At 45.1% G+C, this 20,710-nt stretch overlaps 1 protein-coding gene across 7 annotated transcripts in view; it reads right to left on the minus strand.

The window, feature by feature from the left end:
• NME9 (NME/NM23 family member 9) overlaps positions 1-20,710 on the minus strand; it is a 466,976-nt gene that overhangs the window by 387,142 nt on the left and 59,124 nt on the right. For all 7 annotated transcript variants that reach the window (XM_069225744.1, XM_069225746.1, XM_069225745.1 and 4 more), the window contains one exon: positions 14,808-14,911. In XM_069225744.1, coding sequence (XP_069081845.1) covers positions 14,808-14,911 — 104 coding nt within the window. The remainder of the gene's footprint in view (positions 1-14,807; positions 14,912-20,710) is intronic.

Below are 20,710 nucleotides of genomic sequence, written 5' to 3' on the forward strand. Positions count from 1 at the left end.
AGGTTTGACGCTTGAGGTATTTGTTGAGATCTCTGAGATTGAGGATGAGACGCCATTCTTTCCAGTTCTTGCGTATTAGAAAGAAACATGAGTAGAATCCTCTCCATTTTTCTGAAGAAGGGACTGTTTCTATTGCTCCCCTTCCATAACATGGTCTTGACCTCCAACCTGAGCTGTTTTAGATGTTTTTGAATGGAGGTATGTGGAGGGTGTGATGGTGGGATTTGGGTGAGCTCTAAGGTGTGGCCGAATTAAACTATTTTTAATACCCACTGGTTTGATGTTATTTCTTGCCATTTTTTAAAGAAGTGGAATATTCGTCCCCCTATTTTTAGACTCTGTGGTGAGGAGGGAGCCGGAGCCTGAAATTGGTCATTGGCGATGACCTGTCTCTTTCCCTTGACGTGCTGTACTCCTTGAAGGAGGTCTTGCATAGGCCCCCTGGGGTGGTTGCCTTCGTGAATATTGTGTACGAAACTGTTGAGTTGTGTAGGAGGGGTAAAGATGGTGTTGAAAACCCCCTCTATAGGATGAGACTCCTCTCCCTCTGGAGCCACGAAAAGGCAACTTTTTAAACTGAAGGGTACCCAGTGATATTGCAGTGTCCGTGTCAGTTTTAATCACTTGTAGGGCTCCATCTATGTATTTGCCAAAGAGAGCCTCCCCATCAAACAGAAGGTCCAATATCTTATTCTGCACTTCGGGTCAAAAGGTAGTAGTTTTAAGCCAGCATTGTCTGTGGAGAACTGCCTCACCTGCCAGTTGTCTAGAAGTCGATGATCTCCGCCGAGGTGTGCTGTCCTGCCAACACGATCTTTTTTCTTCCACCTTTGAGTCTTCCTGAAGCTGGTCCACATATGGAGCGATATCTGGCCATAATTCTCTGTCATATCTACCCAAAACAGCTAAGGCGTTTGCTGCTCTCACCATAAGCCCAGACATGGAGGAAAACCTTTTTCCAATGTTGTCTAGTCTTCTTCCTTCCTTGTCTGGATGTGCTGTAGTTGTTGTTGACGGATTCTTTGAACGTCTCTGTGCCGCTTGAGTTATTACTGAATCCGGTTTTGGATGGCTAATTAGACCTTCCGGAGCGTCTTCTGGGGCTTTATACTTCGTGTCTAGTCTTGGTAAGAAGGCAGTTACCATGGCCGGGTTCTTCATCACCTTTGAACCTTCTTCTCAGATGTAACTCACTATGGGCATGGATCGTACAATCTTCGAAAGGGCTCCTTAAAATCATAGAGGAAACAATCCATTTGTTTAGATGGCATGAGTAGCGCAAATCTTTTCGCTGCCCTTTCAAGCAAATTGAGGAAACCCCCAATGTCTCCTGGGGGTGAATACACAGGTGTAGGTGATGGAGATGATGGGGTTGGTATTTGATAGTTATCCCATTCAGACCGTGTGTCCTGCAGTTCTCCTTCTTCCCTTTCCTCCTTGGAGGAATCTGTGTCCTGTGGAAATGTTCTCTACAGGGTACTCCTCGCTGATCTGGGTGAAGACGTAGGTCTCAGTACTGGAGTGGAAGGGTGAGGTAAGGACAGTGGAGGTCCCGTTTTATTTTGTCCCAATTGTGGTGTTGACTGAAATCTCCTTTTGTAGTCAGACAACATAAGCTGGAGATCATTAATGAGGGAACTTGGAATGCACACCATATCCTCTGTCACACCTCGTTGTATTGGTGAGGAGTATAATATTATCGATCATACTCTTGGTCATATTCTTCTTCTTCTTCCTCTTGATATCTGACCTGGAGCTGAGAAGGACTATAAGCCACCCCAAATGGCCTATCTTCAGCCAAATCTTCTTCCACTAGATGGGATGGGAGTAAGGGTGTGATCTTACTTGGAGATGTGTGGTGTGGAGTTAATTCTTCATTTTTGCTTGGAACCGGATTTTTTCTTCTCATCACTGGTGCTGTCGGTGAGGTCATCTCTGTACGTAAGGGGTCGACATTGGTCGTCGTCAGTGGTGTTGGCGACAATGTTGTTGTCACTGAAATGACGGTCTAGTTTTGGATACCATTGACGTAGACTACATCGATGAGCAAGAGACAATTGTTGAGAGGCTGGAAACAGTGGATGTCGTCTTCATTGATAAATCCGTTGTATATGTCCTTGTCGACAATGGTGTCGACGACGATGCCCTCGTCGACGGTGCAATTGTCGTTGACGGTCTGTTAGCTGGAGGTGCTGAAGAAGGTTTTTTAAATGTATGAGTTACCTTAGTTGGAGGTGTTGATGGTTCTGAAGAAGACTCAGATACCTTTTTTGAAGTAAAAGGCTGGTCTTTTCTTTCTGATCTTGAAGAGGAAGATTTCCTTTCATGAGGTGATGTTGAAAGGCTGCGGCCTTCACCGGACCCTTGAGTGGTCTTTTTAAAAGTTTAGAGGGCTGTTCAGAACCCATATCAGAATTAGGTGATCTTTCCCTACTTTGAGACCTTTTGGAAGACCAAGAAGACTCTTCGCTGTCCAAATCTGAGACAGGGTTCTTTCTAGTTTTAAGCTTCTGCAGCCATATTAGTAGCTCTCCCTTTCTATCCTTCAATGTTTTGGAAGAAAAATTACGACATACCTTACATTCTTTAGCAGCATGATCAGGATAGTGCAGTATATGCAGTCTCTATGAGGGTCTTCAGTGTGAAGTCTTTTCTTACAACATGTACTGCAGGCTCTGAAGATACTTTTTCTCTCTTTGTCAGACATTATGAAGATAAGGTCAGTCCAGAGGTGTTCTGAGTGGGAAAACATTCTAGGACAAATAAGTATGTATGAAAAAAGTGAGCAGAGCTCAGTGGAGACTCCTTAGCACGACGTGCGGTAAATAATCTGAAGGACAGGAGCTTCTCTCAGGAGGGTTCTAGAGGGTGGGTTTTCTGATTGGTGTACTCTAAAGTTTAGTCCTTTTTTTACATAATGACTTGGATAGATTACTTAAGAGTAAGGCATTAGGCCTCTATGGTTATGTCTATGGAGACATTATCTTTTCTAAGGTACCAGGGGTTCACATCTCGACAACGGGGAATGATTCAAGCATGAGAATATATGAAAGTTCTAATACTGGAGTAACTGTTTTTCTGTGCACATAAGCCAGCCCTGCTAGATGCAGTGAGGCATGAATACACAATGAGGTGTACAGTTTGTTTCATAGATTTGCCTGGAGGGCATCTGTAGGAGGCTGGCCCAGTGATGTTAAAACTTATACTGGGTCCAGGCATCCCTTATTAGATAGTGTTACAGTGTCTAGGTAGCCAGGTCTCTCTAGTGGTAGCTGAGGTGAGCTGCCAAGACTTATCTAGGAGGAGTGTAAAGCACTTGCAATACCACAGTAGTCACCCAGTCACTTATCACACATGAAAGGAACCACACAGTGTTGCAAAAATAAAGGTACTTTATTACAGGAACACCAAAGTAGATTACAATAGCCAACCCCCTACTGGAGGTAAGTACATACAAAATATACACAGGTAAGTATTAGGAAATAGCAATAAATAGCAAGGGCCTTGTAAGGGGGCCAGACCGTATACTAAAAAAGTGGAATGCAAGAATGGGTACCCCCATCAGAAGCTATCAAATAGTTAGCCAAGGGCTGGGTGAGAGTGGAACCCCAAGAGGTAAGTATCTATAAGAGCAGGACAGCAGAGGTAAGTGATCTGGTCATCCCATAGGCTAACATGGGGACTCGTAAATGGAATATTTCAAAAACAGGACCAGGCTGGTGGAACCCAATGGTGGATTCCGGATGAAGAGGACCTGAAAAAGAAGGGGACAGAGTCTAGTCCACGCAGGAGTGTCTAGGTGGGGCGAAAGGCAATGCACACCCTTTATTGGGTGAAGATCCGGGTCAACAGTGATGTATGAAGTCCAGCTGTGGAGTCCAGGAGCAGCCGATGTGTCCCTGAAGTCACCTAGGAGCTGGCCCTCGCCGACCCTTGCCGGGTTGCCAGATTGTAAATGGGTCAGTGGTCAGGAGGACCACCAACATGCACAAGCAAATGAAACTGGAGCTGTTGGAGATTTGCAGCGCTGAAGAGGACAAGAAAGGTCGTGGGGACTCAACACCGGGAAGGGAGTCCAGGCTGACCCGAAGAAGACAGGAGTGCCAGGAGAAGCATCGGAGCCCCCACGAGCAACCTAATGGCAGCTGGCACAGTTAATCGCAGTGTGGCCAAGGCAGCACACCTGAAGAGGAGTCCCAGTCGCTGGAGCAGAAAAGAGGAGACTGTCCTTGCAGAGGTAGAGTGCTGGGGGCCAGGGGTACTTGGAGTCTAAAGATCCCTTGGACCAGTAGTCAACAAGCCTTGGTTGCTGGTTGCTGCAACAGTCGCGGTGCACAGGGATTCTGTCTTGGAGGAAGAGGCAAGGACTCACCGTCTCCCAAGCTGGACAGAAGGCAGAGAGGGCATGAGTCAGAGCCACCAGGGCCATAGCCAGTTGTCTGGAGCTGGTTGGCCCCAGCGGAGACCAGATCTTGTGCTTTCGACCCAGAAGGACTACTGCTGCGTCCTGCAGGATTTGGATGTCAAAGGTTCAGTTTAGGTTCTCTGGGACTTCATCTCAGATCCTCTCCAGCTTAGAGCAGTGCCACAGAAGGTGGAAAAGCGTCAAAGTGGCGCAGGATGCTCTCTAGCAGCAGCTGGACTTAGCCGGGTTCCAGTTATTGATTTTTGGTGTCCTGTACCTTAAAGTCAAAAGCCTACATTATGTTTCACAGAGGTGGAGATATATTGCAAATGTTTGGTCCTGTCATAAATGTGTTACCATTCTTTAGTGGACCATGATTGTCCCAGTTAAACCTCCCATTTGCAATGGGCTGGGGTCCTAGTGACTGAAGGGGACTCAATGAGAAAGTGGTACAGTGTGGAAATAGATGCTCAGCAGTGAGCTGTCTAGAGGCACCAGCCTTCACCGTGGGGTGGAGGACCCACTGTTAGAGTTGAGCAAATGGAAACCACTCCAAGTTCAGTAAACCAAAGATGCTCTGCAGATCCTCAAAAGGAAGAAGCTGCTCATTTTCAAAAGAGAGCCCACTGTAAGGCACCTACTCACCCGCCATAATAAGGCATAAGGGCCACCCTGGCCATGACTCTGTTCCATGCAGCCAGAGTCACTCTCGTGACCAGGGAAGTGTATATGTAGGAAAGTGCCACTGTTGGCATAGTTATCCCCCCACTTTCTGCCTCATGTTGATGCCAACTTTGATTGAAAGTGTGCAGGGACCCTGCTAACCAGGCCCAGCACCATTGTTCTTTCCCTAAAACTGTACCTTTGTTTCCACAATTGGCACAGCCCTGGCACACAGTTAAGTCCCTTGTAAGAGGTACCCATGGTACCAAGGGCCCTGTGGCCAGGGGAGGTCCCTAAGGGCTGCAGCATGTATCATGCCACCCTGGGGGACCCCTCACTCAGCCCATGAACACTGCCTTGCAGCTTGTGTGTGCTTGTGGGAAGGAAAAGGCAAAGCCAACATAGCACACCCCTCAGGGTGCCATGCCCACAAACCACTGCCTGTGGCATAGGTAAGTCAACCCTCTAGCAGGCCTTACAGCCCTAAGGCAGGCTGTACTATACCACAGGTGAGGGCATAGCTGAATGAGCAATATGCCCCTACAGTGTCTAAGTTCATTCTTAGACATTGTAAGTGCAGTGTAGCCATATTAAGTATATGGTCTGGGAGTTTGTCATTGCAAACTCCACAGCACCATAATGACTTCTCTGAATACTGGGAAGCTTGGTATCAAACTTCTCAGCACAATAAACCCACACTGATGCCAGTGTAAGATTTATTGAAAAATGCACTCAGAAGGCTTCTTAGAGATGCTCCCTGTATGTTAGCTCAACTGCTGGTGTAGGACTGACCAGTCTGTGTCAGCCTGCCACTTTCAGACAAGTTTCTCACCACAAGGGGTGAGTGCATTTGTGCACTCTGTGGTCAGAAACAAAGCCTGTACTGGGCGGAGGTGCTTCACACCTCCCCCTGCAGGAACTGTAACACCTGGCAGTGAGCCTCAAAGGCTCAAGCCTCGGGTTACAGTGCCCCAGGGCCCTCCAGGTAGTGGAGATGCCCGCCCCCCTGACAAAACCCCACTTTTGGCAGCATGTCAGGTGGGAAAATTAGGGAAAACAGGGAGGAGTGACCATCCCAGCCAGGACCACCCCTAAGGTGTCCAGAGCTGAGGTGACCCCCTCCCTGCAGAATTCTCCATCTTGGTTTGGAGGACAGAGACCAATAGGGATAGGAATGTGGCCCCCTCCCCAAAGGGAATGGGCACAAGGAGGGTGTAGTCACCCTCAGGGAGAGAGCCATTGGCTACTGTCCTCTGATCCCTAACATGGCCCTAACTCCAGGATTTAAGGGCCTCCCTGAACCAAGCTCACCAGATTCCTGGCGACCTACAAAGAGAAGAAAGACTGCTAAGTTGGAACCCCAGCATAGATGAAGGAAGACAACAACTGCTTTGGCCCCAGCCCTCCGGACCTGTCTCCTGCTTCAAAGAACCTGCAAGAAGAACAACGGCACATCCAGCGGGCCCCCAGCTACCTCTGACAACTCCAGAGGACTGCCCTGCACCCCAAAGGACCAAGACCTCCCGAGGACAGTGGCTGTGTCCAAAAGAAACTTTCAACCAAGGACTCCCACCTCACTCCAGATGCGTGAGTCCTGACCCCTGTGCACTTGACACTCACGGCCCATGTTGAGGTGGTCCACCCAGCAAGAAAGGGTCCCCAGGCGATTGGGAGCAAGAGCCCACCCTGGGTTGACCCCTCCAAACCTCCACAACGACACCCGCAGAGAGAATCCAGAGGACCCCCCTGACCGTGAGCTCCGGATGAAGATATCTGATGCCTGAAGGACGCACTGCACCCGCAGACCCCAGGCCTTGGAGAATCTGACCCCCGTACAGGATCGACCAGCAGGCGGCCCCCTTATCTGTCCAACCTGTGGTGTGACTGAGACACCCTCCTCCCCCGGACCTCGCCTGCAGCCTCTAAGTGACCCCCGGGGTCCCCTCAGAGAGTTGAATTGGAAACCTGATGCCCTATTTGCACCCTGCACCCGACCGCCTAGTGCCACTGAGGGTATGTGTTTGGTGCCTACTTGGGGCCCCTCCAGTCCTCTCTTGAACCCTTTTGTCTGCCCTCGAAGTCATGGGTACTTACCTGCTGGTTGACTGGATTCAGAGCACCCCCCTATCTCCATAGGAGCCCACGTTAATTTGGTGTCTCTATGATCTCTGCACCCGACCGGCCCTGTGTTGCTGGTGGTAGGTGTTTGGGGTTATCCTGGACCACCAATGACGGACTACCTAAAACCCAGAGATAAGAACCGTAAGTCGAATACTTACCTGTAAAACTGTACAATCTTTTCTTCCCCAGGATCTGCTGGAAATTGCAGTGTCCGCTTTTAAAAGAGCTTTTTGCCATTTTTAAAACTGTATACATTGTTGATTCCATTCAAAGTTCCGATTATAACTATGCAAAGTACCTTACATTTTATGTACTTACCTACAAACTGAATCTTGTGGTTCTAGAAATAAATTAACAAAACATATTTTTCTATATAAAATCCTATCAGTCTGGAATTAAGTCATTGAGTGTGTGTTTCTTCTATTGCTTGTGTGTGTACAACAAATGCTTAACACTACCCTCTGATAAGCCTAACTGCTTGACCATACTACCACAAAAAGAGCATTAGTATTATCTATTATTGCTTCTGTCAAGCCTCTGGGGAACCACTGGACTCTGTGCACACTATATCCCATTTTTTGTATAGTATATACAGAGCCAGCTTCCTACAGTATAGTTGCCAACTTCTCTGTGCCTTGTGGAGCCATTGCCAGATAGGGTTTGCAGCTATGATATGGTGTACAAAGCATCATTGTTTTGGAGTCTTCTTCCTCCCACATTCTATTAGATTGCGAAGCTGCACAGCTTGGAAGTAGGCCAGCAGGTGCCAGGGCGCTAATCCACCCTGCATAACTAGATGGTATAGTATTTTATTAGTAATACAAGGTGATTTATTCTGCCACAGATACACGTTGAGAAGCATCTGCAGTTGCTTGAGCAGAGCAGGTGAGAGGGTGAGTTCTATAGTCTGGAACAGGTAGAGAATCGGGTGTCATAGCAACATGGAGTGTCTATTATGCTATTTCTGTAAGTCTCTCTGCAGGGCAATGACCAGTTTAGCATAGTTTAGGATCACTTTTTGTGAAGTAATTCACGCTAAGGTGATACACAGGTAAGTTAATAAATTGGTGGACCATGGGATAGGAATAAGCGTACTCAAGATCTGCATTTGGAGTGGCCTAGGGTGTAAAAGGAGTGCCTCAGATTTATCCAGGTTGATCTTAAAGTTAGAGATCGCTTAAAACCTTCACAGTTCTTCCATTAACTGGGGGCAGAGACAGTTAGCTCTGACAGTAATAGCATAATATCATCCACAAACATTGTCAGTTTGAACTCTTCTAACCCTACAGAGGCCCCCATCATAACTTTGTACTGTTGTATGGCATTGGCCTATATTTCCAGTGTGCGGGCAAAAATCAGGGGGGAAAGCAGCCATCCCTGCCTGGTCCCTCACCCTATGCGGATTGGGGCAGACATGGTTCCATTTACTCAAATGCAAGCAATGGGGTGGTGATAACTCACAATAATCCAGTTCAAGAACTGTGGGCCCAGCCCTAGGTGTTGTAGGAAGCCCTTCAAGAACATCAAGTCAACGATGTTGACCATCTTTTTGACATCAAAAGACAAAAGTTTAACATTCTTTTGCTTATGCTGGGTATTCTCAATTATATGCAACAGCTTTTCTGAATGGTCTCCACATTGGTGACTGGAGATAAACCCTGCTTGATCCACATCTATGATGGCCAGAAAGTATCACTCCAGGCGCTATGGAAGAATGCCTCTATGAAGTTTGAGATCAAGATTTGAGATCCAGATTCAGCAGGGTAAGGGGGCAGTAAGAGGAGCATCAGGCTGGGTTTTTACCAAGTTTGTAGGTAACCACTACTGCAGCTCGCCCATGTGGTGGGGAAGGTCTCCTAAGGAAGCAATGGCATTGAACAGCTTCATAAGAATTAGGGCTAATTGTTGACAAAAAAGTATGTAAAACATTGGCTGTGTAGGCATTCGGGCCTGGGGTCTTACCTGCCTTGAGTTTAGCTATTACTCTCATTACTTCCTCCTTCGTGATGGGTTCATCTAGTGCCGAGCACCAGTCAGGAGGTCTGGGTTTAGGAGAGTGCTTCTGAAGGTAGAGGTCCACCTCAGAGGAGTCCACCTGCTCCTTTGAGTAGAGGTTTTAGTAGAATGATTGGGACGCTTCAGCAATGCCTTGATCTTCCGAAGTAGACTGCCCCAGACCATTGATAATGTTGTATATACTTTGTCGTGTGATCTGAGCCTCTAATTGTGCTGCAAGATGTCTTCCTGCTTTATTGGTGGAGGATTAGTACCTCTGTTTGGTGTGAAAGAGACCATATTCTGTTATGTCCCAGCCTAGGGTTTTCAGCTCTGCTCTAGCTTAAAGCTGAGAAGTAGTAGCATTGTTTTGTGTGAAGGAGACCATATTCCCCTTTGTCAGGTCTAGGGCTTCCAGCTGGGCTCTAGCCGAACATATCCTTCTCCAGTTTTTGGCCAACTGGGCCTTTCTATGGGGTTTGGTTGAAAGCGGCAGGGTGAGTTTCAGCTTGCGCCTTTTGTCCCTGCATCTCTTTTTGTATAAAGAGGCTAGAGAAATAAAAATCCCTTTTGTGTGGGCTTTGAGGAAATTCCACAGAGATGTGGGGGTAATGTCTGGGCTGTTGTTCACCTCTGCAACGCTTCCTCCGATTCTGTCCTATTGACCGGGTCGCACAAGAGATAGTTATTAAGTCTCCAGAAAGTGCATCTAGATGAGGGGGCATGAATGTCTGTCAGAGTCACCAGATCCTCAGGGTCTGTGCACGTTCCCAACACTTCCACCACAAGACAGCTCCAATACTCTGATTAGATTTATCACAGAGTCTAAGAGAGTCCAAGTGGGGAAAAGGGGATTAGGACGGGAACAGCTGGGAAGGAGACCTGTAGGAAGCAAAGATTAAAACACAACATCAAAATTACATCTCGTGAAATCAGTACCATGCTACAACTCTAAGCTTCGTCTTTTCCGAAAAACATGAACAACCCTAGAATAGTCCTAAACCTGACTAGGCTTTAGATGAGCGAATGCCTGAGGAGGAAACAGGAAAAGTTAAATAGGACTTTCAGATTCGAGTTCTTTCTTTAGAATGAGAATCAGGAAACACTCTGAGCAATATCTAAACAACCATATGAATCTCCTTTTAAGAATATATATCAGGAACACACAGCATTACATCTAGAACTCTGGTATTGTTGTGTTCATCTCAGAAAAAACATTGGGAAGTGAATTGCGCACATTGCAGATTTTTATATGAGTATTAAACACCATAAAGGATTGTGCACCATGAAATCACACAACGTAGATTCAAGGAATAAATCACGCAACGTGTCAACTTGAAATGCTACCAAGAAAATGTCTTAGAATAGTAGCGCACAGTAATTTACATTATTTATACACGAGGAAAGAATTGCGCGTCTTGCCGATTCAAATGCCACCATACAAATGCCAAGAAATGGTAGCACACAATGAACAACATGAAAAACACTCAAGGAAAGAATCGCGCGTGTTGCCGATTCGAATGCCACCATGTAAATGCCAGAAAATGGTAGCGCACAATGAACAGCATGAATTACACACGAGAAGTGAATCGCGCGTTTCGCCGATTCGAATGCCACCATGTAAATGTCAAGAAAAGGTAGCGCGCGCGCAATGAACAACAAAGTTAAATGCTCATGAAACGAGTTGCACGTCTTGCCAACTCGTAAAACATCATGTAAATGTCAAGAAATATCAGCGCGCAATGAACAACAATGTAATAACGAAGTCCAATCTTTATGGAATAAATTGCGCGTCCTCCCTATTTGCAAACCACCATACAAATGTCAAAAAATTGCAGCACACAAGTAATCTATTATTCATTTAAGAATTAAAATCAAGAATATGAAAATTCTCAATTATAGGTGTTGGGAAATGTCCAAACACCGTCTTACCGCCTGGAAACAGTGATCACCAATGAGAGATGAGTGCAGATGACTGGAAATCCAAATAGGCCGCCGGGACAGGAGCTCAGGAAGAAGCTGCTGCTCTGCACCGGGACCTCTGAATAGTGAGCACTGGAAGTTGGGCTGACTCTCTTTTATAGAGTCTTGGCCCAGCCTAGGAACCACCCCCAGGCATGTTGCAGGGAAAGTCTCTAGAAGGCCCTGGAAAGGGACCACACCCTAACACACTCTGAATGTCTGCAGCAATACATTGCAAATGTACAGTATTTATAAGCACTTTAAAAATGAATCTTTTGGATGGAATTCTGCAATGCAAAAGGTTAAACAATAACATATCATCACAATGCATAAATTACATTATCTTGCGAGTGTTGGGTTTTTGCATTCTACATGCCCGTAGAGCGCGCACTGTCCTGGTGTTGACAATGTCCAACATTCCTGTCGGAGTGGTGTGATCTGAGAAGGCAATCTGCCCCACCCCTGCACCATAGTGTGGGAAGTAGTCAACCATCTAAGAAGAAATAGTTCAGTCGTGCATAGAATTTGTGAACTGACTAATGGAAAGCATAGACCCCGTCTGAAGGGTGTGTATGTCACCAGGCGTCTTGAAGCCCTAGGTTTCTTAGCCAGTTGTGGAGGCTGGGGGATGCTGCCCCTACCTTGTCACGCCGCAAGGGTGCTCTATGAAGTGTTTTGTCCATTCTTAAGTTCATGTCTACCCCAATCAGTAAGGGACAAGATTTATATTGAAGTGTGTCTGAGCTAGCTGTCCAGGGAATGGTTCCTGGTGTGTGTTAAGGGCACAGATGTTAAGGAGTGTGAATGGTATTGACCATACTTCATAGACCAGCTCCATTGCCCTGCCTCCTTCCCCCAGGCTAACTTAAAATTACTTGCCCTCTAAGGAGCAACTGTACAGGATTGCAACTCCTGCTGTTTTTGTCTTTGCTGAGGCAAAGAACTGTTAGGGAAAGAATATGAATTGCAATACGCTAGTGTCAGAATCTAGCAGGAGGGTTTCCTGGAGTAACCAGATGCCAGCGTCTGATTTGCAATGTAATCAGAGGATTGCCAGGTGTTTAGAGATGCCAGGGGATTTGAGATCCTTTATGTTAAAAGAGAGTACTGAACTGGGGACATTAAGAAAGGTGCAATAGACGCTCATGGGAGACTGTGAGTCAGAGAGGTCAGCGTTGTTTCATAGGGATGGGGAGTGTATACTGTGTGAGTCACCAGTGTAAGAAGTTGTAAAGAACTCAGGAGTGCCTTCATTCCCAGAAATAATCACGCCCAACATCAAGAACAGCCAAAACATTAACACAGAAAATCACATAGAGCACAAATCCGTATGAGTTGGTCATATTCTACTAAGTGGGTGAAGCCCAAACCAACCACACCAACCTGTGGAACCCCTGGTCAGTCTGGTGGGGACCTCATCTTAGTTGGGGGATCTCAATTGTTCTCTATACCCACTTCTTTGAGAACATCCAGTTTGGCCTGCAGAATGTTGTCTCTGGGTGGGGAGCTGATTGTGCAAGTTTTCTTGGGATTTCCCGGTTGTCAACTGGGTATACAATCTTCCTTTGGTTCAGCCTTCTCTAGGCACTCGTCATCTGTTTTGTCGAGACCTAAGACTCAACAGGCTACCTTGGTTGATCGTACCTGGTGTCTCTGGCACTCACCATGTGAAAATGAGTCTGAAGTGGTGGCCCCACTGGCAGGAGACATGTTAGTTTGGAGGTGCTCCATCATTCTGCAAATTTGGCAGCATCTCTGCAGAGTAGAGGGGGCAATGTTCTGGAAAAAGAAGAGCTTATGGGATTCATTTAGCAAGTGGTCCAGGACTTGAGCCACTGTCATAACTTCTGCTTTCTCTTAAAAATGGACCCTGGTAAGAATGTCCAAAAGACTCTCCTTATATAGGCATTTGTGGCTAGTCCAAAAGACTCTCCTTATATAGGCATCCTGAGCTAGTCCTAGGAGTGCGGTCCAGATGTTTCGGGGATGGGGTAGGGGTGGAGGCTGCCCAGGCCAGTTGCAGATGTTTTGAAGCGGTTTCCTGACATAACCAGTGACGTTGCTGCCTTCTGTCAGGTAATTCTCGGATTCAACTGTTGTTTCTCCTACACCTATTTTTGAGATCATTTGTTTGAGGGACAGGGCTCAATCTAAGATGAGAATGCATTGTTCCCTGAGTGGAGTTCAGCCGAATGTTCATCCACTGGGATTTTGATGTCTGTCAGATGGGAGTCAATGACAGTGATGTTTCTCTATAAGTCCCATAGGTAGCCTTTGATCTCCGGTCATATTATGGTGACTTCTTCCTTGATTTCCCAAAGAAACTGTTGTAGAAAATCTTCAGTGATGGAGGGCCCCTAGGTAGGAGCTTGGTAATCTGTGGTGGACTGAGCCATCTGCCACTCATCCACACTGAGCCTGGGGCTCAGGATGTCCTTCTTAGCAGTATCTTTGCAAGATCTGCTAGTTGCCATATTTATTATGGTGAGGCCAAGCAACCAGGAGGACAGTGTCTCAATCAGCTGCCCCACCTAGAGGATACTCTAAACAAGTGGTGGTGGATATCGTGTGAGCCGGTTCCTCTTAGTGAGCTGTAAGCTCTACAGTGGTAGCGGGGAACCCCCAAAGAGCCAGTCCCTTCCTGCAGTGGGGCTCCCAACACCAAGAACACAAAGTCTGTGGTCTTCTGGCTTGGACTCGTCCATATGACGCACAGGACACGATCAGAAGAACTAGACCACTTCCTGCACAAGAACTCTTTTCGGTCATGGCTGCATCTATCTGTTTGCGGCAGCTGTGGCAATGAGCATAACATTGTATAGAAATGTATCTAATCATTTCTATATTTATCTAGATATTTGTCTATATTATATATATATATATATATATATATATATATATATATATATATATTGATCAACATAGACGTATAGATTTATAACGGTAATCCAACATGGTAAGACACAGTTCATTTACAACTTTAACTTTCAAATACTTTTTAATGAAGAAAGCAATATTTGTTTTGTAAGCATTGTTTAATTTTGAATACATTTTAATTCTCTCACTTTCTTCAAATTTCCATCCTGGCCAAAAGACAGCAACACGAATTTCTAACATCTGTTTCACCTAACAGCCACCAGATTTATTAGGAATCTCCCAGTCGTACCACAAGAACATAATCTTTTTTGTTGATAGCAGATTATATAATATACATATTATATACATATAGAATACGCATAATATATATGGATGTGGTATAAAATGCAGCAAGTCTATGTTTAGCTAATTTCATTGTTATTTTCAAGAATCGCAAAGATCAGTTCCGGTTTCTTTTTCACATTTTCATCAAAAATCATTATCATTGGTATAGACCAAGAGCAATCTGGAGATGTTAAATATTTTTTAGAACATTTTTTATGTAATCCTTGTTATGTAAATTTCAATACACTATGCTCTGGAGTTTGACATACAAGCTTACTTCCAGAATTTAGAGGTTACAACCAGATAGGATAAATCTGTAAAACTGGAGAATGTTGCTGTATTTACATACTTTACTCTACATCTTGAAATGTGAATGTTAGTTTTGAGGCTTACTTTCTTAGGTTTCACAGACTGGTAACGTTTTACTATGGTTTTCAATGTATTTATTTTTTTATCTTACCACAGCAAACTGAAGCAGGTCATCCCCCAGCTCATTCTTTATTTTCCTGAAGAGGCTGACCACGGTCTTACAAGGACCACACCATGCTTGGTATGCATCTACAACTGCCAAAAAAAAAATAGACTGCTTAGTTAGAAATCAACATTCTTTCATTCTTAACTTTAAAACAATTATCAAAAAGTAACTAAAAGCCTTCATGACGATAAACAACATAACAATCCACTATCAGCCTGTACATCCTCCTCCATAAAAAGGAGAAGGAACACAGGGTATAGGCAAGTTGGAAATCGGTATATTATCTGACAAAGCAACCCTAAAGAAAGCATACAAACTGGGACAGGACAAAACAAAGTAAGGGACATATGGGAAAAGGCCATAAAACATATGACCTAAGAGGAAGGAGACATGTAGTGGTAGCAGGAAAACATGGGGCACAGGAAAAAAATCAGGTGAGGATGGGTGAGGGATAAGCAGGAGTAAGAAGAAATAAAAGTTATGTACCTTGTGGAACAAGCAGCAAGCAAAGAAATGGTAGCTATGACATATGTTTGCACATCCGTAATAGCATCAGTATAGCATTAGATAAGATGCATATATTATTCAATGGTGCTCACATGGTAACTACACCCTTGCAACCAAAGGTGCAATGATAGTCTTAGAAAAAAAATACTAGGACTACAAAGTTTGTGATACTTTTTTACTGAAGCACTCAGTATAAAGTATTCCGAACAGTACAACTAAAATCCAAGAATATGCAGTATGGCTGCAGTAATCCAAAGTTCATTAAATAGTCAAATCTTTTCATACAGTAGATCAAAGGCAGTGGATACATGTTTCGTATACTTGACTTTTTCCAGGCTGATATAATGATATGTATCAAGAACGAAGTAATGCAAAAAACTATTAAACCCTATAATGTGGCAGTTCTATTACAGCACTGTGAAAGGTTTGTGGTGCACTAATGTTAGAAGTAGCCATCAGGCAGGCCTGCGAAAGGCCTGTTAGTGCAATATGTGTATAATACAAAGGTCTGTGGCATGCTGCTGTCATTCGTGGCCAAGATTGTGTCCATCAAGGTAGGCCATTATACACCCCCTATCCAGAGTCTTCCCCATTTCACACGATCATTGTGGAACAAATGGTGTGTAAATGGAGGGCTAAAAGGCCAAACACTGCAATATGGGTCAATGGCTATCCATCTAGTCAGTATGTTAATCAATTTAAGTGATCTTATCATTGTGTGATTATGCAAGGTTGTAAAGATATAAAGAGGTGTGGTTTCAACGAGGTACTCGATGTTAACTGCTGATTATTTGTTATGTGTTAGTATACAATGTAATAGAAACAATTAAAAAGAAATTGAAAGAAGAAAAGTTATGTACCTGGCATTTCAACTCTCTATCACGGGTAATGTCATCATGTTTATAAATCTTAAAATACTTTCCGCTTGTCAGGTGATACCAGAATATACTTGAAAACATTCATTTTTTCTCTTTGCTCTTAATTAAAAAATACATAATCAAGCTGAGGATCTCGAGACAAACAATAACATCTAGTCCACGCATTAGGTCTTGTAGGTCTATTTTAAAATTAAATGAAATGTCAAAAGCCTGTTACTTGTTTTTGCTTTCTTGTATGTAGGTCTGTTGTGTCAGGATTTCTGTTCCTGATGAATTTTAATATTCTTTGAACATAATTTATATATCTGTAGCTGCTGGATCTGGCGATACTCTGGTAACAACAACTACAAAGACACAGGACATTTCCAATACTTAAAAATCAGTGGCTTGAGCTGATGAGTTCACATTGCTGAGATATAATAATGACTACGCAGAACTGTTTACAGGCAGAGGATGACAGGCACTCCGAGGAGAGAATCCAACCCTCATCCAAACATTGTCAGTGGCCAGCACTGCTTTACAAGAAGGTGAGGAGAAGGAGGACATGAATGGCTAGGATGGCATTATTGCGTCTCACACAGAACATTATCAAGAAAGCCACTTTACAGCTGGGCAGCAGAGTTCCTCCTAATATTGCCAGTCCCTAGCAATTAGATAAGCACCCATGGATGATTGTTTCGCTTACACAACAAACCTCTCTTCATAGCCCTTAAAAAATTGAAACCTCTCTACAATCTCCAACACATTCCTCGCATGAAAATGTATCTTTGGTCTTCTCCCAATCATCTGAGGGACAGAACAATCCTGGTGAGGAGCAGGTACAATCATTCATCATTCCCCCCACTTACAACCATCAAGATGGCACCCCTCTACATGCTGGGCACAATCTGATGTCCATGTCAGACAGTCACGCAGGGGGAGGGGGTTTCATGGCTAATGCGGCTGTCTGAGAGTGTAAGAAATTGGGTTACTTGATGAGGGGTGGAAGCCACTTGCAGTTATCTGGTTGCGCTAGACCAGGAAAAGTCACAAGTTCAGGCTAACTGTGGTCGAGCACAGGTCGGAAACAGGGATCAGGTCAGTTCCACTGAAAAGTCACCTTCTCAAGTCCGGCACAAAGAGTTCCGTTCACATTGGAGGAGGCTGTGAGGAGGAGCCTTAGAGCAGGTGAGGAGGTGAGCAGGTCAAGCATCTCAGACAGTCATTGTTGTAGTGTGAAGAGCTTGCTGGAGCCTTGCATTGGTTGATTATTGCAGGTGGTTGCTGTTGCCATGAAGTGCAGTTCTTGCATTGCCAGCCATTGCTGTCGGTCACTGTCGGTGCAAAAATGCAGGTCTCACAGAAGCTTCAGATTGGTGGTCGTCACTTGCAGCAGAGTGTGGTGAGAACAGCCTATTTGCGGTCGCAAAAAGCCCAAACTTCAGGATTTGATCTTTTCCTTCAGGTACCAGCTAAGGGTCTAGAATGTTAGGGATAAGGACTCACTCCAGCAGAGGCCAGCAGCAGGGAGCAGGAGAGTCCAGGCAGGTACAGGTGCACTTGGTCAGCTGGGCAGGTGCAGGGAAGCCTCTGGAAGCTTGTATTCCTGTAGCCCACACAGGAGGTCAGCCAACTGATCCATGGAGTCACTCTAGGTAGCCTGTCATTCAAGGGAAGCAGACCCAATCTTCCTTCTGCAGAGAGCAAAGTAGTCCTTCAAGCAGCAGAACAGTCCTTCTGGTAGCAGGGCAGCCTCTCTTCTGAATCTCCCACAGGTCCAGGAGTGTTCTGATGTGTGGGTGTCAGAGTCCTCTTTTAAAACCTGGTGCCAGCCTTTGTGTGGGAATTCCCTGCCCTACCCCCAAAAAATTGGTCTGGTCAGTTCTTCTCCTGGATTTGGCTTCAAACTATCTAGGGCAATGTTGGAAATGACCCTTTCTGCAGGGCTATCCCCAAATGTTTTGCATTTGTCCTCCTACTGTTCTGGCCCTCTTTAGTTGGCCTTAAGACTCTGAGCACTTTACCACTGCTGACCAGTGCTAAAGTGCATGTTCTTCTCCCCTAAGCATAGTAACATTTGTGTATCCACAACTGGCATGTTTAAATTTACCTGCAAGTCCCTTGTAAAGTGAGAACCCATATACTCAGGGCCTGAAAATTAAATGTTACTAGTGGGTGTGCAGCCTGATTGTTCCACCCACTTAAGTATCTCTCTAAACATGTCTCAGGCTTGCCACTACAGAGCCTGTGTGTACAGTCTCTCTGCATCTACTGACATCTAAAACCCCTTGCCAAGCCCAGAACCCCCTTTTTCTTACATATAATTCACCCCTAAGGTAGCCCATAGGGCAGGGTCCCATGAAGCAAAAGGAAGGACATAGACGTTTACATTTTTAATGTCCTAGTAATGAAAAAGTCCCAAAGGCAGTTTTTCATTAGTGTGAGGCCTGCCCCTCTCATAGGCCAGCATTGGGAATTTATTATACTACCTTTAAGCTGCAATTCCTGATCTGAGAGGAGCAGCTGCATCATGTTTAGTACCACTGGAACAGTAATAATAAATTCTTGTTACCGGTAAAGTCGGGTTTATTATTACTAATTTAGAAATGCCACTTTTACAAAGTGGGCATTTCTCTGCACTCACTGCCCTGTGTGTCCACAGCCTATATCCAATACATGTCTACCCTGGGTAGGGTGAAGGCACCACTTGTTCATTCCCTCCAGACACCCACAACACAGTATACTCAACTGCATCTGCATATTGATGGGTCTTTCAGGGGAGGAGGTTGGGAAGGACTCACACTTACACCTCGAAGAGTAGTTCCTAGAGTCCTCACAAAGGAGCTTATCACCTCCCACTGATAGTCTGGAGTTGAGTCTGACCTGAAAGGGGAACATGTGCACTTCACAAGAACTCTTTGTAGTCATCCCCCACATCAAAGGCACTTTCTACTTTAAGTACCAGGTCCCTGACCCACCCAAATCAGTACACTTCTGGACTCAAGGACTGCTGAGTGCCAGGATTGCCACTCTGCTAGGATTGACTGTTCACAGGAAATGGTGCCCTGCATTGCTGTGCCACCCTGCTGATCTCTGTCCGTAGCCCAGGACTCATCCACCAAACCCAGAGTGACTCAGAGCGGCTTTTGCTTTACTTTGCCGCTTGCTTTTTCCTAACACGGCAGGAGACTTTGCTGGGCTTTGCGGCTGACTTTCTTCAATCAGCTACCTCAACCACTGCATCACCTTTTACTCCCCTGCCAGACCGCTCCGCTTCTCTCAGCAGACGCTCACCACCGTACACCGCATAAGGAAGTCCTTGGCTGGAGGAAGATCTTTCACCTATCTTGTAGTAAAATGCTGGAACACCTTGCCTCTCCATATCAGACAGTCACCATTGCTACCTCAATTCAGGAAGTACCTTAAGGCATGGCTCTTCGACTGAATCTTGAGGACCTACCCCACAGCGCCTTGAGACCCTACGGGTGAGTAGCGCACTTTTAAAATGTTTATTGAATGTTGATTGATTCAATCACCCGGAGTGGCTCTGCTAACCCCTGCCGCTCGCTTTCTTCAAACACCATGAGCGGCTTAGCTGAGCTTGGCTGTCCTCTTTCCTCAAAAGTCCTGAACGGCTTTGTGCGCTTTGCTGTCCGCTCACTCTCAAAGCCTGTGGTTAGAGCAGTGGCTTTCCTCCTGGTGTCACCGGCCTTCGCCTCATAGTTCTAGTTTCCCAGTGGTCCCCACCTGCTTTCCAAGTGACCTCCCAAAAATCTCACACTCAGCCACTCTCAGAGAGGAGTGCAACCTGGATACTACCGCAGTATGTGGGAATAACACACACTCATCCCAAGGAGATTCCCGGCACCACCTCTTCTATCCCATCATCAGTTATCAACCTTGTTTTTCTTAATCCTGAAAGTGAATATTTAGTCATTCCAAATTGTATCTCTTAAACGGTTTGCTTAAATGTCCAACAAGTCCCTTTTGTCACATAATACCCATGTTTGTTTAAGGCGTGGGTCAAAAGCTGAGGTTTACACCTTAGGATCAGCAATTTTATAGAAGATAAATAAATGAGCCCACCCAGAACTAAGAGTTGGGATGATGCGTTTTGATTCTTGAACAATGGCTTTATTAAGAGCAACTTCTCCAATTAGTTCTTCAGCAAAATAAATCAACATGGCTTAATTTATCCAAATACTCTTTATTACGAAGATTTTGAAAAACAGTCTGTGGTCTCAGAGATGCCTTCATGGCTTCAGAACACTAAACACATACAGAAGATTTTGAAAGAGTTGCTATTTGATATGGAGAAGGACTTTCTGCTGGGTCTCAATGTGGAATCTCTTTCCACCTGCATCCGACAAGATGACACTGTTGAAAAACGACTTTGGCAAAAAACCCTGGTGGTAAGATAATGGTACTGGAATGTGTTCATTTGGCTATGAAAGAGATTTTCTTTTGTTTTCAGGACTAATTGCACCGTCACGTTTCATGAACTTCAATGAGGAGTGCCTGTGC

Source organism: Pleurodeles waltl, chromosome 3_1, assembly GCF_031143425.1.
Source record: "Pleurodeles waltl isolate 20211129_DDA chromosome 3_1, aPleWal1.hap1.20221129, whole genome shotgun sequence".
NCBI lineage: Eukaryota > Metazoa > Chordata > Amphibia > Caudata > Salamandridae > Pleurodeles > Pleurodeles waltl.